The 12,820-nt window shown below is 46.9% G+C and overlaps 1 protein-coding gene across 1 annotated transcript in view; it reads left to right on the top strand.

Moving 5' to 3' along the window:
• SMIM34A (small integral membrane protein 34A) overlaps positions 1–1,858 on the top strand; it is a 5,194-nt gene extending 3,336 nt beyond the window's left edge. Inside the window, exon 2 of the mRNA XM_017526194.2 lies at positions 967–1,858. Within this exon, the coding sequence (XP_017381683.1) occupies positions 967–1,379 (413 nt within the window). The 3' untranslated portion in view covers positions 1,380–1,858. The remainder of the gene's footprint in view (positions 1–966) is intronic.
• The last annotated feature ends 10,962 nt before the right edge of the window (positions 1,859–12,820 follow it).

The following is a 12,820-nucleotide window of genomic DNA, read 5'->3' as shown; positions in this document are numbered from 1 at the left end:
CCTCCTGAGTAGCTGGGGTTACAGGCACGCGCCACCATGCCCAGCTAATTTTTTGTATTTTTAGTAGAGATGGGGTTTCACCATGTTGACCAGGATGGTCTCGATCTCTTGACCTCGTGATCTACCTGCCTCGGCCTCCCAAAGTGCTGGGATTACAGGCTTGAGCCACCGCTCCCGGCCTATTTTTTTTTATTTATTATAGAGAGAGGGTCTTGTTGTGTTGTCCAGGCTGGTCTCAACCTCCTGGGCTCAAGCGATCTTCCCACCTTAGCCTCCCAAAGTGCTGGGATTACAGGCATAAGACACCACACCCGGCCAACAGTTGCTTTTTCTAAATGAATAGTCTGTCGATTTCACAAAGAAATTCTATTGATATTTTTATTGCTTTTATGTTTGTTGTATAGATTATTTGAGGGCTAACTGACATCTTTATGATGCTGTGTCTCCTATCCAAGAACTTAGTGTTTTTCTGGGCATAGTGGCTCATGCCTGGAATCCCAGTGCTTGGGAGGCTAAGGTGAGAGGCGATCTTGAGATCAGGAATTCAAGACCAGCCTGGGTAACATGGCGAGGCTCAATCTCTACGAAAAGAAAAAATTAGCCAGGCATGGTGCCACATGTCTATAGTTCCAGCTATTTCAGAGGCTGAGGCAATAGGATCGATTGAGCTCAGGAGTTCGAGGCTGTAGTGAGCTTTGATCATGCCACTGCACTCCAGCCTGGGTGACAGAGCAAGACTCTGTCTTTCCGAAAACAAACAAAAAACATAGTGTTTTGGACTCTTTGGATTTTTAAAAATATATTGTTTTTTACATACCTGTTGTTACACTCCTGCTCATGCCTCAGAGAAGGTCTCTTTGAGCAGCATCACATTTGCATGACTATGAGGGCTCCATTCTCCTTGGTGTGGCCAGGCAGCCCTCAGCCCAGGACGCTGGGTCTCATCTGGACCTCTCTGTTTCTCAGGGGCCAAGTGGACTCCACATGAAGCCTCCAACCAGACCCAGGCCAGCATCCTCCTGGGGCTCCTGCCGGGTGACCACACGGAGGGGAGGAACAGCACCAACTCCACCAGAGCCCTGAAGGTGCCAGACGGAACTAGCGCTGCCTGGTACATCCTCACCATCATCGGCATCTACGCGGTGATTTTCCTCTTCCGGCTGGCCAGCAACATCCTCAGAAAGAACGACAGGTCCTTGGAAGATGTTTATTACTCAAATCTGACCTCTGAACTCAAAATGAAAGGGCTCCAGGGCAAGGTCGCCAAGTGCCCCACACTGATCATCAGCAACAGAGCTGTGCTGCAGCCCTGCCAGGCCCGCCTGGGGCCAAAGGGCGGGAGCAGCGGGCCCCAGACCACAACCCCAGAGAGCCCCTGAGAGCCAAGGCCAGGAGGCCTTCCCCAGGGTGGCCCCAGACTTCTTGGAGGGGAGCAGCTTTGGGTTTACTCGGAGCCTTGCGTGGGGCTGGGGTGCGTTGCTGACCGGGGTGCCTCAGGCTGCCAGGTTGTGACCAGAGCCAGTCACCAAGTTCCTTCTCAGGCTTCGAGGAGCTTGGAGAAGAGCGAGCGGGACAGTGGCTTCTAGCCAGATGCGCTCTTCTCTGGGAAAGCCTGTGCTGTGGAGAGCAGCACTGTTCCATGGTTCTCAAAAGAATCCGGGAGACTCCAGGGTGCATACAAGGAGGTGGCTCCTTGTCACGGAAAGAAGAGTAAACTTGGATTAAAATTAAACTTCTGGGGAATCACGTAACCTGGGCAGCTAGTTCTCACCTGGGACTTTCGGGGGTTGGGGACAGATTTAAAAGGCTATTTTATTTGAAAGACTTCGGCTTGAACATAGGACCAAAGTTATTAATAAGAGAAGTTGAAGATTCTTCATTTTTATTGAAAGAATTAGGTATGTCAAAAAAAAAAAAAAAAAAGCACTGGAGCCGGGTGTGGTGGCTCATGCCTGTAATCCCAGCACTTGGGAACCCTGAGGCAGTAGAATCACTTGAGCCCAGAAGATTGAGTCCAGCCTGGGCAACCTAGCAAACCTCATTTCTACAAAATTGTTTTTTGTTTGTTTGTTTGCCTTTTGTTTTTATAGATGGAGTTTCACTCTTGCCGCCCAGGCTGGAGTGCAGTGGCAGGATCTCGGCTCACTGCAACCTCTGCCTCCTGGGTTCAAGCAATTCTCCTACCTCAGCCTCCTGAGTAGCTGGGACTATAGCCATGTGCCACTACACCTGCTGACTTTTTTTTTTTTTTTTTTTTTGAGACAGAGTCTCACTCCGTCACCAGGCGCCAGGCTGGCGTGCAGTGGCGCGACCTCAGTTCACTGCAACCTCCGCCTCCTGGGTTCAAGCAATTCTCCTGCCTCAGCCTCCCAAGTAGCTGGGACTACAGGCACGCACCACCACATCCAGCTAATTTTTTTGTATTTTTAGTAGAGACGGGGTTTCACCATGTTGGCCAGGATGGTCTTGATCTCTTGACCTCGTGATCCGCCTGCCTCGACCTCCCAAAGTGCTGGGATTACAGGTGTGAGCCACCGCGCCCAGCCTTGTATTTTTAATAGAGACAGGGTTTCACCATTTTGGCCAATCTGGTCTTGAACTCCTGACCTCAGGTGATCCGCCCACCTCAGCCTTCCAAAGTGCTAGAATTATAGGCGTGACCCACTGCTCCTGACCTCTACAAAAAATTTTAAAACACATTAGCTGGTCATGTGCCTGTGGTCCCATGAACTTGTGAGGCTGAGGTGGGAGGATTTCTTGAACCTGGGAAATTGAGGCTGCAATGAGCTGTGATCATGCCACTGCACTCAAGTTTGGGTAACAGAGCAAGACCGTGTCTTAAAAAAAGATTTTTTTTAATGTCTCTATATTAAACACAATTAAGGCATACCCATTTTTAGACTGCATTCTACCCTGGGCAATAAAGCAACACCCCTGTTCTCTCTCCCTCTTCCTCTTCCTCTTTCTTCCTCTCCTTCATTCATTTCTTTTTCTTTTTTTTATTCTTTCTCTTTCTTTCTTTCTCTCTTTCTAAATAAAAAAAAATTTTTTTTTAAAGAAAAAAGTATTAATTTTTGAGTCAGAAGAACCAAACTCTAGTCTGAGTTTGATTATCAACCACTCTGGTGTCCTTTCACATGCCACTTCGCTTCTCTAAGACTTAGCTTCCATACAGATACAATGAGGCTAATGATGTCAGATCTGCCAAACTTACCAAGTAGATGAGATCTAATGAAACCATGCATGTGAATGTATTTTGAAAAGTGAAATAAGTATGTCAATATAAGCCTTGTTGTGGTGAGTGGTGATGGTGGCGATGCTGATGGTTTTGGTTGTGGTGATGGTTTATGTTGATGATGGCGTTGGAGTTGGTGATGTTATTGGTGGCGGTTATGATGCTGATGATGGTGGTGTAGGTGGTGGTGCTTGATGTTGGTGTTGGTGGCGGTGGTGATGTGATTCTGAAACAGGAAATGACTAATTCGTTGACAATTAGTCTCTAAGCAATGGTTGTATTGTCTTGCTCCACAAGGAAATTCTGTCTACATATCAGTTGATGACTTGTGCTGTCATCAATCTCATTGAATCCATGAGATTTTCCATGTAGACACTTTTAGATTTCCTTATATTAGATATCAAATGCTTCATTCAAATGTTCACTCAACAGTACAGATACCTGTTATATACTTTTCTTTGTCTAAAAAGAAATAAGATCTTATCTAGATGACTGATTAACTTAGGGAGATTCTGATTAACTTAGGGAGATTCTGATTAATAGAATTTCTACAAGTGGCTTTCTGTAGGCAAAGAGAAAATTATGTTTTGTATATAAATTTGTATATAAACTAGATAAACAATTTATATGAAGTTCATCTAGTTCAGCTTTTGGAGATGTCCCTGGGGCTAGAGATGAAATATCTTTTTCCTGTCCGTAGACAGTGGTCTGCAGTTCACCCCATGACCTCATAAAGGTCAGAATTAAACCCCAAGCTTTGTTTTTGGAGGTGAGATCTATTTCCAAGTATTTATTTTTCTCTACACGTTTTCCACATCATCAGTACCATTGTCATCGTCACTGTCATCATCCTACAGGTTGAAAACAGAAGTGTTTGTTTATTTGTATAATTTATATAGGCGTTATGCTACGTTTGAGATGCGTACAGGGCAGGACAAAACAGAAGACATAGAGGCAGACAAAAATGTAATCCACAGTCATAGGACTGCAGAATGCATTCAAATGGGGAGGAATGGCCAGAACGTGGGTGAATCTGAGGCTAGGAAGAGTGATTTGGCACAATCACCCCTTGGTGGTGGTCTCTGCAGTATGCAGTTCCCCTTCTCTAATGCAGCTGCCCCAAATTTTCATTTGAGGACCCATATAGCTCTAGGGAGGTTGAAACTACCCCCAGTTCAAGAATTGGAATAAGTTTCGACCTCAGAAGGCTAACTGAAAATAATTTTTGAAAAAAAAAAATTCTGAAGAAGTGGGAATAGGAGGCCTGGATTGATCCAGTCATTGTATCCATGTCCTGGCCTCACTGCTTGGGACCAGGATGGACACCTGGCCTAAGCAAAACAACACAATAAAAATGACCAGAAGAACTTTAATGGGAAATTCTGGAACAAAAAACTTTCTCTTGCTCTGTATGGTGCTAAAAGCAGATCTGAGCCTGGAATTGTTACGAGAGTCGGATCCTGATCTAGACCCCAGGGGAGGGTTCTTGGATCTTGCACAAGAAAGAATTCAGGGCGAGTCTATAAAGTGAAAGCAAGTTTATTAACAAAGTAAAGAAACAAAAGCTGGCTACTCCATAGGCGGAGCAGCAGCACGGGCTGCTTGACTGGGTACGCTATGATTATTTCTTGATTATATACTAAACAAGGGGTGGATTAGTCATGAATATTTCAAGAAAGGGGCACAGATTTCTCAGAACTGAGAACTCAGAACCCTCAGTTCTTTTAGACCATATCGGGTCTCCTTTAAGACCATATAGGGTAACTTCTGGACATTGCCATGGCATTTGTAAACTGTCATGGCGCCAGTAGAAGTGTCTTTTACCACACTATGTATCACAGTTAGCATATAACGAGCAGTGAGTATGACCAGAGGTCACATTTATCATCGTCTTGGTGTTGATGGGTTTTGGCTGGCTCCTTTATTGCATCCTGTTTTATCAACAGCGTCTTTGTGACCTGTATCTTGTGATGCCAGTCCTGCTGGCCCCCGGTCTCACCCCGTGACTAAGAATGTCTGCTCTCCTGGAATGCAGCCCAGCACGCCTCATCCTCATTTGACACAGCGGCTAATCAAGGAGGTGCTCTGGTTCAAACACCTCTGACAGGATTGCTGCATCCATTTTGCCACCATGAAGAAAGCCAACTTGAGGGAAAAAAAAACAAACAAACAAACAAACAAAAAAAAAACAGCATGTAGAGGGGAGCAGAACAAAGAAATTACAGAGACCAGAGCCTGGACCACCTGTACCCAGAGCCTTCATTTACCACTGGAGTTTTTCAGTTTGTGAACCAATGAGTTCCTTTTATTAAGTCTGTTGGAGCTAGACTTTTATACCTCACAACCAAAAATATCCTAAAAGATACCATTGGATAAATTATTTCCTGAAGGAAGCAGGCCTTGGAGTCAAATTTGAAAAGAGAAGATGTGTGATGTGCTGTGTGGGAAGCTGGCATCATTTTTCTTTCACCAAGATTTTTATACTTATAGGCTTTTATATTTATAGGGGAAAAAACTGATTCTATGCACTCCTTCAGCTCAATGATCATTTGTAAAACTTCTCATTGCTTGGCCTCTCAAAAGAGTATACAGTGAGATTCTGTACTATTTAATCCTTACCCCTGACTGTCAGTAGACTGCCATGGAAATCCCAAGGATGCCTGTTCTGTTAGACATGTGATCAGAGACTAGCTCCAAAGGTAAATCCCAAGGAGCAAAAGCCACCATCTTTCTGTTGTTGGCCAGACACAGGTGCATGAACTCCAAGGATGCCTTCCTAGGCCACCTCTCTGCTGCCTGATCTAAAATCACTCCCTTTCTGGGAGCTGGTCTGTGAGTCTGCCTTGGAGATGTGTTGGATGGGAACTAAGGGCTGTGTCAGCTCCATTGTGAGCAATACCAGTGGGAAATGATCCCAAGTAGTATGGGTATTTTGCATAAAACGCCTGAAATCTGACATGCTTAGGGTCAGGACCATGAACCACTGTCTTGACAAACCCCATGTACATGGACTAATTGGAAAGATGTGGGAACCTTGGCGTTAGTGTTCAACCAGAGAGTGGGAAAGAGATTTGCATGTGCCACCAGCCCTGATGGAGACAGTGACAGAATACACAGATTCTTAACATTCCAGACACCTACTGTCTTTGTCCCTGTGTAGGTTTCCCCTAAGATTTAGGGGATCAGGTCAGATAAAGCCATTCCTCTGAAATGGAAATTATTTAAATTCAATGAGGAAGTCATCCAGGAATGACTTCCTCTGGGAATCTGTGGCTGACGGTACCAGGGTTTGTAACAAACCAAATCAAGGTAACTAGAGCTTCCCCGGGTGATTGTAACCCATCTCTTCTAAATAAAACTCGCATTGACTTGGTTGCATTATGATTTGATTTTCTTGTGTGATGTACTCATCAAATTTTAAAAAAGAAGGATTTAAAGGAAGAATTTAGGGACTAAACATTTGTTGGTATTTATGCATCTCTTCCTGGAGTCACAGGCGGGCTCTGATTCTCATAACTGATCGCTTTGACTTCTACTGGAGCAGAAGAATGCCAGCTCATTCTTCAAATACAGTTAGTGTTCTGTTGGCAATTACAGAAAACAGCTCTACCTAGCTCATGCATGTGTGTGTGTGTGTGTGTGTGTGTGTGTGAGAGAGAGAGAGAGAGAGAGAGAGAGAGAGAGATTTGGGGGAAGGCAACTGAGGTAGCTCACAGAATCAAAAGGACAGCAGCTCCTCCCAGCCTCAGGAGAGGGGTTAGTCTGTCTTGAGGTCCTCACTTGGTGGCTTCAGCTGGAGAACGTTCTCACTAGGACCCTCCCAAAAGACAGCTCAGCTCCCATGTCTGCCTCTTTGTGCTTTTGCTCAGATTTCAGATCTCAGAGTAAGGGCATTGTAGTGGATCAGGGAAGAGCAGGTGTATAGGTGGTCCAGGAAGTGGAGTGCTCTGATTGGCTGAGGCTGGGTCATGGGCCCCTTCTATGTCCAGAGGGCACCAAAGTCTTTGAAGAAAATGCCAATTAAAAGTACTGTTGGCTGGGTGCAGTGGCTCACGTCTGTAATCTCAGCACTTTGGGAGGCCAAGGTGGGTGGATCACTTGAGGTCAGGAGTTAGAGACCAACCTGGCCAATATAGTGAAAAAACAAAAATTAGCTGGGCATAGTGGCAGGCACCTATAATCCCAACTACTTGGAAGGCTGAGGCGGAAGAGTCACTTGAACCCAGGAGGTGGAGATTGCTGTGAGCCGAGATTGCATTATGGCATTCCAGCCTGGGCAACAGAGCAAGATTCCTTCCAAAAAAAAAAAAAAGCACTGTTGCTCAGATATCACCCCCTCTGTGAAACCTTCTTGATCCCTAAGGCAGAACTGCTTGTTCCTCCAGGGCTTCTATAGCACTTTGTAAACATTTGGATGGATCAAACAGAGAAAATTTTATTCGACAGAATTTTTCCAAGGACAGGAACTACATTTGTTTGCCAAGTTTTGGTACAGGAAGTGAGACCGGAAGGGCCCATGAATGTGAGCAGAACTATTCCACGGGAGTCAAGGAGAAGCTGTTCTCTGGAGGGAGAGAAAGAAGGGGGAGAGGCGGTTTAGGGATCTGCAGGATGGCAGAACACATCCAGAAATGTCTTTCCTATCATTTCCTCACCACTGCCTCAAGCCCTGATCTTCTATGATTTTATGAAATTCTTGGGATAAATGCTTGAAGTGAGTGGGTTGGAAGCCGGCAAAGGGGCACAGGGATGTGCCCACACACATACAGGTGGAGTGGAAGCAGCACTTGGGAGGTGTCAGGAATAGAAATGCTTTCCTAGGGTAACCTAGTTAGGTTTAGTTTAAGCTAATCAGGAAGTAACTGGAGTCATGGGGAGGCCATGAAACTGAGGTAGAGATCAGATTTCACCAAATCATTGAAGAATGAGGGCAAGGATGAAGGAGGGTTGGAGGTAGTTGCTTGCAGGAGGCACCTTGATATGGTTTGGCTATGTCCCCACCCAAATCTCATTTTGAACTGTAGATCCCATAATCCTCACGTCTTGGAAGGCACTTGGTGGGAGTTAATTACCTCCATGCTGTTCTCATGATAGTGATTGAGTTCTCATAAGATCTGATGATTTTATAAGGTTTTATAGTTCTCCTTTGCTCTGCACTTCTCCTTCCTGCCATCATGTGAAGAAGGACATGTTTCCTTCCTCTTCTGCCATGATTGTAAGTTTCCCGAGGACTCCCCAGCCATGTGGAACTGTGAGTCAACTAAGCCTCTTTCCTTTATAAATTACCCAGTCTCTGGTATGTCTTTATTAGCAACATGAGAACAGACTAATACACATCTGAAAACGAGAACACTTACCACATAATACTGTAAATACAGGTTGGCAGTCTGTTTCCCACTGAACCAGGAGAATATGATTTTTAAGAATAAAAGATATTGGCTGGGCGCTTTGGCTCATGCCTGTAATCCCAGCACTTTGGGAGGCCGAGGCGGGTGAATCACAAGGTCAAGAGATCGAGACCATCTTGACCAACATGGTGAAACCCCGTCTCTACTAAAAAAAATACAAAAATTAGCGGGGCATGGTGGCACATGCCTGTAGTCCCAGCTACTCGGGAGGCTGAGGCAGGAGAATTGCTTGAACCAGGATGCCAGAGGTTGCAGTGAGCCAAGATCGGGCCACTGCACTCCAGCCTGGTGACAGAATGAGACTCTGTCTCAAAAAAATAAATTAAAAAAAAGAATAAAAGATATCTTATTGATCAATTGATCTACATATCTTATTGATCCTTACTCACTTTTTGCAAAACACACAATAAATATTTGCAACTGTTCTTTTTAAAATAGCGATAGTTCTTTTAAAAATAGCAATACCCATTTAAAAATAATGAAATCCAGACTAAAAGAACTTGGTGTGTACCAGGCACTCAGTGTGCTGCACGCATCTCCCTGCTTGCCAATTGCTCATCCCCTGTGTCCCCATGCTCCACGCTTGCCTCTCTTACGGTACCAAAAAATGAAGCTGGAGGCAGAAACCATACAGTCACTTGAACAGAGGAAGTTTCCTGTAAAGAAATGATTAAGCTTAGTGAGGAAGAAACCATAAAGTACAAAAAGAACTCTCAAGGGTTCCCTAGGGCTCAGTACCCAGGGAAGGTTCTACTCAGTTAGTTCCCCAAGGCTGGGCTTCAGATGTCTTTAGAGAAGATGTGACTGCAGCCGTTGGCAGGAGGGGAAGTCCACGGGTGGCCAGGGCCACAGCTGGCCCACAGTACCCAGGGAGCAGGCCCTCCAGTGCACAGGAGCCGCAAGACTGGTAGATGGGTGACTAGAGGGAGCCAGAGTGCCAGGAGCTCACTCGCTGGTGGGGTGGCCCAGGGGCAGCTGTGCACCTCACCCATAGCATACAGGACCCACGGCACACGCCTCCAGGACCAAGGCCCGGCAAGGCTGTGGTGTGGCACTCACAGGAGTCGGGGCAGTGGGCATGTGCCATGGACTGAATGCTTTTGCCCCATATGTCAAAACCCTAATCCCCAATATGATAGTATGGAGGTGAGACTTTCAGGAAGTTTAAATGAGGTCACGATGGTAGAGCCCCATGATGGGATCAGTGACCTTACAGGAAAGAGACACCAGCCACCTCCCTTTCTCTTTGCACCATGTTGAGGACACAGCAAGAAGTGTCCTTTCCATGGACCAGGAAGCAGGCCCTCACTGGGCACCGAATCTGCCAACACCTTGATCTCAGACTTACAGCTTCCAGAACTGTGAGAGTGAAATGTTTGGTGCTTAAGCTACCCAGTCTATGGTACTTGTTCTAACAGCCCAAACTGACTAAGACACTCATCAGAGAAAAAGTAGCGCTAGGCATGTGTTTCAGGCGGCAAGACTGACTCCTTCAGGCTCCTGCAGCATGGGAGACGGATTCCAGTACCAACCAAGCTTAACCCGAACTGAGAAAACGGTGAATGAGGTCTTCAAAGAGAGAACAGAAAGGGAACAGAAAGGGAACAAAAAGGGACTAACAGGAAATGAACATGGAACGGGGGCCGCGTGGAAGTGGAAAGTTCCAGAAGGGTGAGGGGAGAACTACTGAAAATGGTTTAGCAGGGTGGGCTGGACAAGGCATATTTTGTGGTTTGGCTGCATTGCAAAGTCTTGAGCCAAGACTCAGCCTGGACTGGGGTCGCCTTTGGGGATGCAGCTTAGTGCAGGTGGAAGCCAGGTTACAATGTAGTGAAGTCTCTCAGCACAGTGTTGGTGTGAGTCCTCTGTGCCCTGTGGAGTTCCCAGTTCACTGGAGTCTCCTTGGCAGGGCAAGTGTGACCCGGAGGCTGCTGTGCACCTCACCCATGGCACACAGGGCCGTGGCACACGCCTCCAGGACAGAGGGTGTACTGAGGCCTGAGGGGACACTGTCCATGTCAGGCAGGCGTGCAGAGAAGCCGGGGCACTGGAAGCCTGCTGGGAGCAGGGTAGTGGGCAGCCTGAGTTGGCTGGGTCCCATCAGCAGGGTCGAGGGGAAACAGCCTCCAGGCTGCACAGTGGTGGAGAGCTCCCCCTGTACCTGCCCACCAGCCTTGGCCTTCCTGGGCCCCGGAGGGTTGTTTCCGGCTGCCCGGTGACTGTGGCCCAGCCCTGGCCCAGGAAACCCTGTAAACTTCTCCTCCAGCCATTTCTTCTGGAGAAGACAGCGTGTGAATGGACTACTACAGTGCAGGGCAACTGAGCCAAGATGGAGGTGAACTGGGGTCCCATGGGAGCCGGGAGGAGGGACAGGGAACCCTGGCCAGAAATAGAAAAGCAGTGATGAAAGACAGGGCTCAGGAGGGGGAGTGCCCATCCCAGAGCCTTTCAGGAACCTGGCATCTAATAAATGCCTCCTACAGAGGGAAGGGTTCAGGGCAGATCACTTTTGGAAGGGGCCATGGCCTCTCCAGGTTCTGCACGGTCCACAGCATATGTACAGACCCCACACGCTAGACTCCTCCTCCCAGGCCTGGTAGGGAGGGAACATCAGTGTGTAACAGAGGAGAGTCTTCCACCAGCTATGAACTCTTTATTTAAAAAACAAATAAACAAACAAACAAAACAGCATGCACGAGATGTTGGGGGCTCAGGACAATATCTTACAACAGAACTGAAACATTGGTGGATGAACCTCAGGACAGGCAGGAAAAGAGCTGATGGTCATCCACCATCAGCATTAGCAATGTAATTAGACACAATGGAAAATCGACGAAGTGAAACCAACCAGCAGGATTATGCTGTTGAGCCTCCAATGAAAATCTTAAGTGTCCAATAAAGCCATATTGTTTTGACGTTGCTTTTCTGTTTGCTTTTCTGTGTTGCTTTTCTGTTTGCTCAAAATCCTGAAATTCTTTGGAGAGTATTATCAATGTCATTATTCTTTGCCAGGGAGATGCTGAGCTGTCTTCCCTGAAGCAGTGTTCTTCCTGGGTTGTTTGAAACCCTGATTGCCACGTGCCTTCTGTCCTAAGCTGCCACCTAGGCCCAGACAGGCACTGCCATGCATATGTCTCTTTATTAATACATAGTGCAGCAGGGAGCTGCCTCCTCTCCCAGCCAGGCAGGGCTGCTTATCCCACACCCCCTGCCTGCAAACACACGTAGAGTGGAGTATATTAGGAAGTTTAATTAGCAGAAAATAAATTAAATAGGCATCCCAGCTTGAGCCCAGGCTGTCCTCTGCTGGGGTGGGATGCGTCTGAACATGTTGATGAGGACACATCTCCTAGAGGAAAGGACATGGAGAGAAGCAAGTTCGATTCCTTCTCGGAGGAGTCTGAGTGTCCAGAAGTCCAAGCAAGAATCTTGAGATGTATCTGGGGGTGGGGGCGCTTAGATTATGAGCACACTCCCGAACCTGGCAATGGGGCAGGGCATGGAATGTGCCGACTGGCTTAAGCCTGGAGCAGGACTTGAAGTGGCTTCCTCCAAAAGAACCTGAGCTCTGTGGGAGATGGATGAACACCTGAACGAGCTCAGGGCACTGCTGGGGAAATGGAAGCTGGCAGGCAACCTTTACCATTCAAGGTGCAATAGGGAGAGAAGACAACGAACATTTAACAAACTCCACCAAATGCTAGGTACGTTGACACGTGCCAGCCCCAGGGATGCTCTTAGAAACTCTATGAGGGGAGTGTAATTAGAGGACTGAGGCTCAGAGAGGTTAAGAAACTTGTATATTGTCACACAGCTGCAAGAGGTTCAAGAAGCTAGGTCTAATGGATTCCAAAGCCCATGTAATGTCTCCATTAGGTATTTGTCCAAAAAACACTTTTCCTTCAAGGTGAGGAGTGGGAAGACTACTCGTGTCGGGGCATGGTGTCCTGGCAGTTCACAGCTCAGTGCTGGACTGGGAGTGAGAAGACCAATGTGTGTCCCATGTCTGCCACTTCCTGTCGGTGTGGGCTCAAGACCCTCACCTAGGAGGAGGGTGGCTGAGGTGTCACTCCAGTCCTGGTGTCCTGACTTTCAAACAATTGTCTAGGGTGTGCAAGCCAGCACCTCCCCTTCTTTGCTCCCTAGATAGATGGATTTTTTTTTTTTTTTTTTTTTT

Source organism: Cebus imitator, unplaced genomic scaffold, assembly GCF_001604975.1.
Source record: "Cebus imitator isolate Cc_AM_T3 unplaced genomic scaffold, Cebus_imitator-1.0 Scaffold41, whole genome shotgun sequence".
Classification (NCBI taxonomy): domain Eukaryota; kingdom Metazoa; phylum Chordata; class Mammalia; order Primates; family Cebidae; genus Cebus; species Cebus imitator.
Note: the sequence above shows the minus strand (reverse complement) of the source record. Positions and strands in the feature narration are given on the sequence as shown.